Here is a 13,257-nt window from a genome sequence, read left to right as displayed (position 1 = left end):
CAGAAGAGGAATGCAACAAACAATCGTCCCACCACCCTTGGAATTCCTTAGATGCAAAGAGAAATACATACCACCCAACAAAGTAGGCATAGGATTCCCAATCAAGAAAAGTCTAATAGCGTTAACATCAACAAAACCTTCAATGTTAGGGAACAAAGTTAATCCATAGATGAGTAACACAAAGATAACTTCAAAAGCATCCACACTACCGGCTTGAGCAAAGGCAGTAGCTTCCTTGATGAGGAAATCAGATGGCAAACCAAACAATCCTCCTTTCTTCACCCAATGAGCCTCTATCTCAGACTTCTTCAAGTGAAGAGCTTCAGCAATAAGATGATATCTGGGAATCTCCTCCAATCCACTAAAAGGTACTCTACTAGAAACATGTATCCCCAAGAGATGAGAATACTCCTCTAGTGTAGGCACAAGCTGGAAATCTGGGAAAGTGAAACAAAGGTAGAGAGGATCATAGAACTGCACCAATACACTCAAGAGTCCTTCGACCACATCAGTAGACAAGATAGACAAAAGCTTCCCATGACGTTTTTTGAAGTCCAAGGGATCTAATATGAAAGATGCTCGCTTCCTTGACTCTTTCAAGTCGGGACATCTAAAACTGTACTTCTTAGTGTTCCTTCGTCCACAATCCATGGTCTGAAAATATTTGCAAATGATACCTTAGTTCCTTGAAATTTTTGTGTGATGAATGTTATGATGCGCATGAATGCATGAATGAAACAATCACAAATAAGGGATCACACACAAGGAAAACAAAGGTCAAGGGATGAATCAAATCATTGTCAAGATCAATCATCCATTTTGATGGATTATGGTTTTCACCTTATAAACACCCAAGTTCCATTGATATTGACAAGACTTGATTGGATCAATCAAGAATCAATGGTTTGTTATAAGTCACGAGCATGAGGTCTGGGTAAGAACCATCCCAAAGGAGTGAACTAAGGATAAAAACCTGTAGATCATGTTCTAAAAAGTTCCCAGAGTCTTAATTCCATCTATCAGATATTACAGGTTAAGATGACTGACTCATCGACCCATAATATTCTCAAGAGAAACTCGTCTAAGTGTAGTATCGCGTAACAACTCTTATTAAGTCTACACTTGAACAGTCTCCGCACTACGTCCTAAATAGGCCAAGAGGGGGTAAATGTTCTATGGTCCTCAGCTTCTCAGACCCAAATTAGAAATAGTAATGCCTAACCATAAATACTTGTGTGACATTTCCAAATCCAAAAGAGTATCCACTGAGTAGATGGATCTCAAGCCAACTTGTTAAGGACTACTCCACACAAGTCGAACATGACTATACCATCCTCCATTCTTAATTGCACTAAAGTTCGGGTTAGAACTTATCTCACCACTCAGAGACCACCAAGCACAACAAGTAGATTATATCACACATACATATATACAAATATCACATATATACAAATATATACACACAAAAAGTAGGCTAAACCCACTGGAGACTACTCCCCATCAGAGTCGCCACTTAATTTTTGTAGCGGTAAATTTACGATCATCAAGCTATGGATAAGCTAGAGTCAAATAATAAGAGTCGCCACCGCACTTTTATTGTTTCCAAAGGAAAAGGGGAAAAGTACGAACAAAACCCAAAAGTAAGAAGTTTTCAAATCAAAACTAATAAAATGTCAGAGATTTCAGGTAAGGGGGTTGGTTACACAGAGGGAAGGTATTAGCACCCAAAGTGTCCTAGGTACTCCTAGGGAGCCCTTTTTGTGTGCATATGTATTTGGTACAAAAATGATGTTTACAGATAAATAGAATGGAGGGATGAGAAAAGAATTCGTTATTATATTTTTGTGTTTGGCAAGACCTTCGGTCTTTGTGCCTACATACCAATATAAAAATGAGGGATCAAAACCTCGTAGTTCGTGATACAAATTTCAAAGTGGATGCATTGCTTTTAACAAAAAATAGGTTTGAAAGGCACAAAGGCCCAAGAAAAAGTTTGAATGAGTTAGTTCCTATGCACAAAATTAAAAGTTGAGAGTTGAAAAGATCTGACTAAATGGGTAGCAATCCAATAGACAAGAATGTCAATAGAAACCCAGAATTCCCTTGGACATTTAGAATCAAGCAACACACAAATGCACAATTATATTATCTTGAAGCACAAAGGCATCAAATAAAGATAGCCATATCCAAGCTTTAATCACTCCATGATTTTCTTCAAGTTAGCCCATGTAACAGATGAATTCCACAAATCACAAGTTCAAAATGACAGCTACACAATGATCATGTTGCAGATGAACTCAGAGGGATATTGAATGATGTATCAGATGAAGTTCAAATTGCAAGCACTTGGTTTCTCAATAAGTTGGCATTGGCCAAGTCCTTTAGCATAGGAATGTTGCCTAAATTCTAAGTCCATTTATCCAAGATCAAGCCAACAGTCCACACAAAAGGTTTTTAGGGTTTTTGTCGTTATTATGTACATTAATGGTCAAAGACCACACAAACAAGCAAAGTATACACAAATAAGATATATCACACAATATGGTCCAAGTGGACAATGTGAAAATTGCATTAACATAAACAATTAGAATGATATGAACAATGGCAAATGTATAAAAGCTAGAATTAAATGACATTAAAGTAAATGGCTTGAAATTAAAAGTTAGTTGTTAATAGGTTAGAAGTTAGTATTGTTTTGCTTTTGCTTTTCATTTTAAGACATTCTTTGGAGAACACTCAACCCACTTATCACAAGCATGGATCCTTGAGCCAAGACATCTTCCAAAGGAAGGAAAAAAGGCCAAGTTTCCACACAATACCATGAAAGAGGTGAGATTTACAATCTCACTAACTAGAATGATATGCCTTTTATGTCACAAATTTAGCGCTATGTTAAGCAATCGTATTTGGACTTATGTAGAAGTCACAACTATTTGAGGTTGGGCAATAGAATTTTGGTGGTAATGCATGTTAGAGACATAGTATTATGGACTATGCTCATGAAACATACCACACACAAAACGAATATGCAAAAGAGGTGGCCTAATCTCATCCATACTCAGGTTAATCTTTCAATCAACTAGCTTTAGGACTTTGAGATATCATAGGCCAAATGAGATGAAAGCATAAAGAATGGGAATGAGATGAAGAGGGAGGGGAATGGATCAAAACTCAAATTGGTCAAAGGAGGACTTTTACCAAATTAATATCACTCATTCATTTTGGGAGATGGAATGTACATTCTATCAATCCCCTAAATCCAATGATATTAACTTGACAAAGTCAAATCAACCTTGACCAAGGCCCAACCACAAGAGTCAAACTAAAACCAGTCATCACAATTGGTCAAAAAAATTATTTGGCATTTATTCAAATTAAAAATACTAAAATAAGGCATTTAAATTAAATATGGTTTGTCAAATTCCTAAAACCTCATCAAAACACCAAAGAAATGGCCATGAGATTTATCATAGGTCAAAAAAGGTCAAAGGACCTTGGAGAAAAAAATTCAGAATTTTTAAAGATTTAAAAGTATTTTTAAACAATTAAAAACAAATTCAAAATCAATTAAATCATGAAAAATATTAATAATGATCCAAAAAATAATTTTAATTCAGAATATGAAAGAGGAAATCATTTGAAATTTTTTGGTGAAACTCTCATATTTTTTGGATCAATATTAAAATTAATATGAATTAATGAAAATAAAAGGAATAAAAGAAAATCAGAAAAAAACAAAAAAAAAAACGTGGACCACTTGATCTCCCTCATTAATTGAGGTGGCATATCAAGTGGCCACCAACACGTGTTCCATGGTGGACTTGAATAAACGCGTCATAGGCTTGGTATTTAAAAGCAATGCACGAGATTAAAACAAATTGAAAAGGATCAATGGCTCTGAACCATGCCAATACATCATCGGCGTCTAGAGGTCGGTCATCTTCTCTGATGACCCTCGTCGGACTGGTTCACTCATCACCATCAAGAAAATGAAAAAGGAGGACATGATCTGAAAGAAAAAATGGCGTAGAGCACGAATCTGACCTCAATTTTAACTAACTCCACATATATAGAAAGATATGAGGGGTTGAATTTTGAGGTGTATCAACTGAGTTGCTTCGATTTGACCTCTAAGCAACTCAATCTTCTTGCCGACATTGGTAGGACTTCAGACAACCAAAGATCCAAGAGAATTGAGTGGAATTAAGAGAGAATCGAAGAGATGAAATTTTCTGGAAAATACCTTCAATGCAGGTCTGGATTCAACTGTTCTTGCTTCGGCTCGTGCTTGATCTTGCTCAGGATGCTTGTAGGAGTAGATTAGAATGCACAAAAGGTCTTGGATCCCTGAAGTTTTGAATCTCAAAACAGTGAGAATTCAACTCAATTTCCAAAGGAAATTCTCAGGTTTATCCTCTCAAATGGAAGGGTTAGGGGTTTAGGATCAAAGCTGGCGCGGATGTATGTTGAATTCTGAGCATATGGAGCTCTATTTATAGCTGGATCATGTGATATTTGCACCTTCCAACTGACTTTCCAAAATTGGCAATGAGTGATGCATGCGTGCAAGGGCGTGTACATGCCCATGAGATCATTCCATTTGATCCACAATTGAGTGTGAGTAAGTCTGAAATCAACTTGGAATGCAAGGCAAATGTATATGGAAGCTTGAAGTTTGATCTTTGCCAAATGATGATATCATGTTCAAGCCATGTGCAGCCCTAGCAAATCTTGTCCAAAATGGATGAAATTGGACTTTTTGGAAAGGGTAAATCAAGAGGAACAACTATCATGTTCCACACTTTTCCATTTGAATCTTGTATCATGATGAATTTTGAGGTGGAAGTTTGGAAATTTCAACATATAAAAAAAAATTCTAAGTGTCAAGCCATATATCTCAATATTCCACCTTGCTTAACTTTTTATGTGAGCTTCAGATGAGAAAAGTGTCTTCACAAAACTTGTATATATTTAAAATACCTTCAAAATGGTAACCAATTTCATATCATTTGGATTTGGGATGATAGAGTTATGCATTTTTGAAGTTTGGAAAAATCACTTATTCAACGGTTTAGGTCAAAAGAGACCTATGATGTAACCTCATATCACATGCTCATAAAAATTGAATCATCCCTCACTCCGAGCATAAATGTTGAAGTAGACATCTTGAATTTGATTATGAAACTTGTAAATCTTTAATATCATACAAATTGAGCAACTTATGGCCTTGGGAAGTTGGCTTTCAAATTAGGGTTTAGACAAAATGACCTATAATGTTTCAACATAGAAAATGATTTTCCAAGCGAAACTAGCTCTAGGTCTCAACATGAAAGTTGTTTTTAATGTCATTTAGAGTAACGTTTATCTTGGAATCATTTTCATATGGTGAAAATTGTAGGAGATAGGGTCTAGGGAGACCCAGTTTTGATCAGATGAATTCATCTGGCCAACCACCATCAACCAACTTGCAATCCTTCAATTATCTTGAATTTATTGGATCATGGTAGATAATATATGCATAAGATGATGAATTTTGAAGTGTCCCTTGATAAATTTGATCAATTGGTGAGATAGCTTATTGGAGAAGTTACTCAAGATACCCAATCAAACTAGGGTTTTCAAGGCAAATCACCCTCAAATTCTTGAAGAAAACTTGATCAATATAACATGTAGAGGTCATTGAGACTCATATATGATACTCATAACCATTCTTGGATCAATTCATGGTTGTGTTCTTTGTCATGAGGGTCTCAAACCCTAGATATAAACTTGATAGATCAATGTGATCATGCCCTACCTACAAAAGAGTTAGGGAAATGCAGAGACATATTTTTTGTATTTTGATTAGTAAAATGATAATATACAAGTATGATACAATAACATAGTGCTTGGTGATCTATCCCAAAACAAACCCAATGAAAGAGGGGGAAGGAGGATGCCAATGTATGATCCCAATGCTAATGCTTATGATGAAATTGCATGAGGGATCTTAGGGTCAAAATTGGGGTCTTACAGACGAGAAGTTAGGTTTAGTATGTTTGAGATATTTTTGAAGAACGACAAAAGATTGAGCAATGTGGTGCACATCAATCGTTCAATTCTTTCGAGGAATAGTAAGGCGAACGCCTCCTATTGCCATTTCGCTTGAATTATTATTGAAAGTTTATTTGCGGAAGTCTAATATGCATGATAGTGAGGCGTGCGCCTCCCACTTGCTTATTCAAGGAACAATAACCCGTTTGCCCCTCACTCCTTTATCCAAGTTTATTTAAAGTATTTTAATCGGAAGTCGAAAGGACATGGAGCAATATGGCGAGCGGAAATCGGTCAATTATTCGAGAAATGGTGAGGCGAACGCCTCCCATCCTTTTCATCTGAAATTTGATTTATAAAAATGTTCTTAGATGTTGTATTAGTTTGAAGAGGTAATTTGAATTTGTACGATTGCGGCTCTAATTTGACGACGAGAATTCGATCAATATGGCGTACGCCAATTATTCGAACAATCGAGAGATAGTGAGGCGAACGCCTCCCATCCTTTTATTATCCAAAATTTAGAATTAAAAGGGTTTAGAATTTATAGTTGATTTGTAAGAAATGATTTGAATATTGTGGTGATTGAGATTTTAATCGGGTGACAAGATTGCAAGTAATGTGGCGTGCGCCAATCGTTCGAGTACTTGAGAAATAGTGAAGTGAACGCTCACTATACCCTTTTCATCCAATGTTTATAAAAGAGATATATTTTTAAGTATCGCACTAATTTAGGAGGATGATTTGTATTTGTAAGTTTTTTAGGGTTTTAATTAAATGACGAAAATTCGAGCAATATGGCGAATGCCAATTATCCGAATAATCGAGAGATAGTGAAGCGGATGCTCGTTATTCCCCTTTTCATCCAAAAATTAATTTATAAATTTAAAGTTTTTAGACATTTTAATTAACTTGGAGAAGCGACTTGAGCTTGTATGTTTTTTAGGGTTTTATTTGAATGACAAAAATTCGAGCAATATGGCGAACGCCAATTATTCGAATAATCGAGAGATAATAAAAAGGATGCTTACTATTCCCCTTTTCATCCAAAAATCGATTTAAATAGTTTTTAAGAGTATATTACTTAAATACGGTGAATTTGAATTTATTAGAATTAATATGTTTTGAGAAAGATTATTTGGTATTGGACCAAAATCAAATTTATTTTAGAAACAAGGTAAATTATTCGTTGACATTAACAATTAATACACTATTTAATTAATTGTTATATTCTATAAAAACTTAATCGAAAATAATAATCAAAACCGAGCTAGTGAACATTTCTACTATCATTATTTGACCATAGTTATATTGATATTTAACTAAAGCGTTTCGAGATAATAAATAAATAAACTAAGGAAAACATGGTAGGGTGCATAGGAATAGAGGAGGGTAAAGTTTTAAAAGAAAGCAAACTATAAAGCCCCAACAGAGGACCCCTAATAGAAATCCCATAATGGGCCATAAGGCCCAAACTCCCTCTTGCCCACCAGAAAAATGAAGTTGGCGAAAGAGAGAAAAAAATTGATGGCAGCTTGTGCCCCCCATCTTCCAAGACGCACGCGTGGCAAGGTAATGAGAAGTCAATACGAGGTGGCGGTGCAAGGCAGGATTTTTTACCAATATACCCCAGTTTTTTAATTAATTTCCCAAAATAACCCAGGTTTCAAAAAAATTCCCAATATACCCCACTTTTAGAGGGAGGCGCCAATTGGATTGGCGCCCCCTCTTAAAAATTGCAAGGAGGCGCCAATTGGATTGGCTAGGGCACCTGCCCTAGCCAATCCAATTGGCGCCTGTGTGTAATTTTTAAGAGGGGGCGCCAATCCAATTGGCGCCTCCCTTAAAAAAGACTCAAATGAAAAAACTTCCAACATGAAAGTTGTAGATCTTTTCAAAAAAATGAATTTGGATATAAATTTTGCAACATTTGGATTTTTTTTGAGAAAGTTATGGGCAGTTGAAGTTGGACTTCTGAGTTTTTCAACTGTTATCTGACCTATAATGTTTTGTATTATTGCATGTGTTTCTTTTAGGAATATGAATTTTTGTCCAACATAACATTTGAAGTAGACATCTTAAATTTTCCAATGCACTTGGTCCCACCTCAAAATAATTAAAAATGAGTGAGTTATGTCCCTGCGAACTTGACCCAAAATTAGGGTTTCTGTCAAAACAAGTGTATGTGAACTTTGCCAAAAGGGACCAACTTCAAGCCCTTTAGTATGAATGATAAAAGCCTCAAATGACAAAACCTTCAACATAAAAGTTGTATATCTTTTCAAGATAATGAATTTGGACTAAAGGTTTGCATCATTTGCAGCTTTTATGAGAAAGGTATGGGCACCTGAACTTGGACTCTTTGACATTATAACTGTTATCTGAGTCATAATGTTTTGTATTATTGCATGTGTTTCTTTTAGGAATATGAATTTTTGTCCAACATAACATTTGAAGTAGACATATTAAATTTTCCAATGCACTTGGTCCCACCTCAAAATAATTAAAAATGAGTGAGTTATGTCCCTGCGAACTTGACCCAAAATTAGGGTTTCTGTCAAAACAAGTGTATGTGAACTTTGCCAAAAGGGACCAACTTCAAGCCCTTCAACATAACAATAACAAGTCCTTGAATTAGGGTTTTTGACCTATAAATTTTTGTTTTATGATATGTGTTTATTTTAGAATTATGAAAGAAACTTAATGTTTGGAGAATACACAAAGATAAATTTGACAAAATACGAATTGATATTAATAAAATTTGGATTTTACACAATGAATCCTAATGGTGATGACCGGGATCACCTAACCGACCTCCGGTCCCACATCCCCTAGCTATCCTAACCCTTGGCCCTAACCCACGTTGACGATTCTGAACCGGTGTTTGTTCATCTGATGGTCCAGGAGTGTCATTACCGCCTACAGGAGAAGATCCGTTGAGGTATTCAGCCAACTCAGCATAGTCTTCAGTATTCAATGATGGTGTACCGGCGTAGCTGAGCTCATGACCCATGCCAGAGAAGTTGGGGTGTGGTTGACTCATGGATGGGCGACCAGGACGGTTGAAGGGGGACATGGGTGACAATGATGGGTCTAGGAAAGGTTGGAAAGGTTGTTGGGGTGTTTGGAAGAGATATGGTTGTGGGATGTTTTGGTATTGTGATGTTTGGGGTTCTTGGCTACGGTAGGTGATGGGGCGGTTAGTGTTTTGGGTAAGGCGACTTTGGTAGGATGATGGTGTGGGTGCGAAGCGATGTTCGGTCGAAGGTTGATGGTCCATTTGTTGGTGGTGGTATGGGGGATGTTCTTGGTTTTGGGGTTGGGTGAATGGCATGTTTTGGTTGTATGTTTGTGTGTTTGTGGAACGGAAAGTTTGTCGGGTAGGTGGTTGTGAGTAATTGGGCTGAGAATGTTGTTGGGGGTTAGATGTTGAGGCTTCTTGTGTGTAAGTTGTCTGGCGTGGGTCGTAGAGGTACATATCATCGGCGATGAATTGAAATCCAACTGATCTATACCAAGCCATATAAGTACGACTTGGTTTTACCTCATTTGGCATGACTGCGTCAGTTAAGACATGGTCATGACGGTGCTTCCACTTGCGACACTCTGATCTTGCGAATTGTTGCCAAGGGTTGAAGTTCCATTGGTCGTTCACTTTACGCATATGCCATTCTCCTAGGCTAGCTGGGGGATCTGGGATATTCTGGACCATACCAAACTGCAGCTTCACACGATCGGTGTTGTGCAGCTCCACTGTTGTGAACCGTATTATTGGTGTGCATGTTGTCCATACGGCTGCGTCTTCAGGGTTGATCTGATGCTCATGATCCATATTAAGGTATGGACGCCAAATGAACTGAAATGTTAAAGAGAATAGGATTTAAATGAATGAAGAAAAAGTCAATATAATATGAAGAAATAATGTAATTATTTTGCTTACGTCTGCCGGTCGAAGGTGATCCAACAGGTTGCGATATTGAGTAATACAGTGTCTCGGACATCTGCTGTAATTCATACCGCGTGCCGACCATCTACACCAAAAAGTTAAAATAAATTAGTTATGGGTAATAAACTGTAAGGAAGGAAGTAAAGATATAGCAATTTAAACAACTTACTTTTTTGCATATGGAAAAGTGAAGGGGTTGCTATTGACCGGTGCTAGAGACGGTAGTCTTGACCATCCCCATGCTTGTAGTAAAACAGCACATCCAGAAAATGTAGAAGTATCTTTGTGGCAGTTTTTGCACAAAGAACTATAGAGATAGGCTAGACATGCGGATCCCCAACTATAACTACCTATTCTATCTATATGTCTAAGTAAAGGTAAGTACATAATATGCATGCTAGAACCACTACCTTCGGGAAATAAAAAGGATCCTAGTAACAACATAATGTAACACCTAGTTTTAATGATTCGAGCTTCTTCGGTAGAATGCTCATCTAAATAAAAATTATTATAATATGACTTTAGGCGTGAAAGTAGTATACCTTGTCCCCTAGCATTATCATCTAACAAATCAACGTTTAAAAGCTCCATGCAAATTGAATTTGGAAAGTTGGTCTTACCATTAACAGCTTTGCCTTCAATTCGTAGTCCTAAAAGCATGTAGACGTCTTCTAACGTCACGGTACACTCACCGGTTGGAAACCAAAATGTGTGTGTCTCTGGCCTCCATCTTTCGCATAAGGCGAGAATGAATTTGTTATCTATAGACCAAGACATAATTTTGCTAAGGTGACCAAAACCGGCAAGTTCAACATAAGGTTGAATCATCGGGTCCATGTGGACAAATTCGTGGGCTCGAGTGCGAAACCTTGAGACATCCTATAATAGAAATAATGTAACACTTGACTAAGTCGGTATTTCAAAATAAAATGGGGTTGGTGGAGATGAAACATAAAAAAGAAGTATAAGAAAATACTTACGTATGTCGCGATGTTTGCAACTGTTCCTCTGTGTGCCTCGCCCATTATGAGTAAAGACATATTGTTGGGGAGTTGGTGTAGATGAAAATGGAAGATTTTGTTGAAGATGAAATTGTAAAAGAAGTAATGGAGATGAAGTAGTGAGAAATGTAGATGAGGTAGTGAGAATGTTGGTGTGGAAGAATTGTTGAAGGAGTGGATCAATTTATAGGCAAATGGATGAGTGCATGAAAAAATGTGTTTGCATGGTGTCTCCACCTCATTTGGCGCCCATGTACAAGCCCTAAAGGTAGGCGCCATTCAAATTGGCGACACCATAGGGTACATGCATGCAAGGCTAGTTCTGAATGCATGGTTTCGAGGACTGACTACATGGTGTCTCCACCTCATTTGGCGCCCATGTACAAGCCCTAAAGGTAGGCGCCAAACCAATTGGCGCCACCTTCTGCATGTCTGACACTTGGCATTGTTGTCTCCTGCATGCTGAACAAAACACTTATGGTTGGCTTGCATGATTGACATGTCATCTCTGACCATCTTAGGTGTCCGACACGTGTCTGTCTTGTCTCCTTTATGCTGATGACTACCTTCTTGATAGCTTGCCTGGCTGACACATCAACTCACACTGTCTTGCAGGATTGACACATCATCTCAGACACGTGGCTCTCTACTATCCTGCATGCTGAATACTCACTTCTGTCTTGCATGACAGACACATCAACTCTTGACTACCTTGCCTGGCTGACACATCAACTCACACTGTCTTGCAGGATTGACACATCAACTCAGACACGTGGCTCTCTACTATCCTGCATGCTGAATACTCACTTCTGTCTTGCATGACAGACACATCAACTCTTGACTACCTAGCATGCTTGACACATCAAGTCACACTGTATTGCATGACAGACACCTCATCTATGAAATTACTTGCATGCTTGACACGGTATCTCAGACTTGCTTCAATGTGAGACACTGATACCATCTATTTAAGTGTCTTACTATCATATTCATCTGCACTTGCAAAATCCTTTTCATCTTCACTCACATTCATCTTCACTCACATTAATACTTATCATCTGCAAAATACCTAGCATCTTCACTCACATTCATCTGCACTTGCAAAATAGTTTTCATCTCCAAAATGTCATCTTCATCATTATACAGTATCAACGTTCACTGCAACGGTGAAACTTTTGAGTCTGAGATTCATGGTTTTTGTTTTAAAAACACTGATACCATTAGAGTGACGATGAAGAGAAATGCAACCTTTTTGCATTTCAAAAAAAGAATACAATCCTTCATAGCATCAGGTAATGTGTCAAAGATGACATATCAGAATCCTATATTTTTTGAGAATGGTCAATGCAAGTTTTTCCCCCTAAAGATACGAGACGATGAAGATGTTGAAAGCATGTTTCTTAGTCATGAACATTCAGGCATGGATTGTATCGAGTTGTACATTACTCTACAGCCATGTATACCGTCTCAACAGTCTCAACTAACAGATCAGGATCCAGCTGGTGGAGATGTTGCAGATGATGCACAATGGTCAGATGAACTCAACCCAGAAGCAGAAGTAGAGGTCGACGTTATTGATGAAGAAGAAGAGGAGACTGAGATACAGGTTGATCACATCCTGAATAACGACGATGAAGATGAGGCTCAACCACCACCAATACCTCCTACTCATGCCTATATTCCTCCTCAACATATGACAAATATGGTTCTTAACGACGATGAAATGTCCGACAGTGTCTTCTATAATCCGTATCCGAGACCAGTAGGTGAATTAAAGGTGGGAGACATGTTTCGTACCAAAGAGGAATGTGTCTTGGCAATCAAAAAATACCACATGAACAACTTTGCTGACTTTACGGTGAAACGCACTGATTCTAGAAGGTATGTTATCGAATGTCGTAACATGCTTTGTAAATTTCGTTTGGCTGCATCTTACAAGAAGAAAAATGACTCTTGGGAGATCGCTTCAATAGACCCACCACACAGTTGCGTCGCAACAACGGTTGAACAAGATCACCGTAAACTGAGCACAACTTTGATATGTCGAGACATTCTGCCATTGGTAAATAAAGACCCATCAGTGAAGGTGAGTATAATTATATCCCATATCCGAACAACATATAATTATACTCCATCTTACAAGAAAGCATGGATTGCGAGGACAAAGGCTGTTGAGCAGGTTTTCGGAAACTGGGAGGACTCATTCAAGGAATTACCACGGTTTTTATGGGCACTAAAAACTTATGTCCCAGGAACTGTGGCAATTCTGGAGACAGT

General features: G+C 37.7%; 1 protein-coding gene across 1 annotated transcript in view; it reads right to left on the bottom strand.

Annotated features, from left to right (window-relative positions):
- The window catches only part of LOC127103669 (uncharacterized), a 32,759-nt gene extending 21,973 nt beyond the window's left edge, over positions 1-10,786 (bottom strand). The window contains exons 1-2 of the mRNA XM_051040912.1: positions 9,974-10,786; positions 8,950-9,889 (exon numbers count right to left, since the gene is read on the bottom strand). Coding sequence (XP_050896869.1) covers positions 8,950-9,889; positions 9,974-10,048 — 1,015 coding nt within the window. The 5' untranslated portion in view covers positions 10,049-10,786. The remainder of the gene's footprint in view (positions 1-8,949; positions 9,890-9,973) is intronic.
- Between the last annotated feature and the right edge of the window lie 2,471 nt (positions 10,787-13,257).

The sequence above is a fragment of the Lathyrus oleraceus genome, chromosome 7 (genome assembly GCF_024323335.1).
Source record: "Lathyrus oleraceus cultivar Zhongwan6 chromosome 7, CAAS_Psat_ZW6_1.0, whole genome shotgun sequence".
Taxonomy (NCBI): Eukaryota; Viridiplantae; Streptophyta; class Magnoliopsida; order Fabales; family Fabaceae; genus Lathyrus; species Lathyrus oleraceus.
The sequence above is the reverse complement of the archived record's forward strand: the minus strand, read 5'-3'. Positions and strand labels throughout refer to the sequence as shown.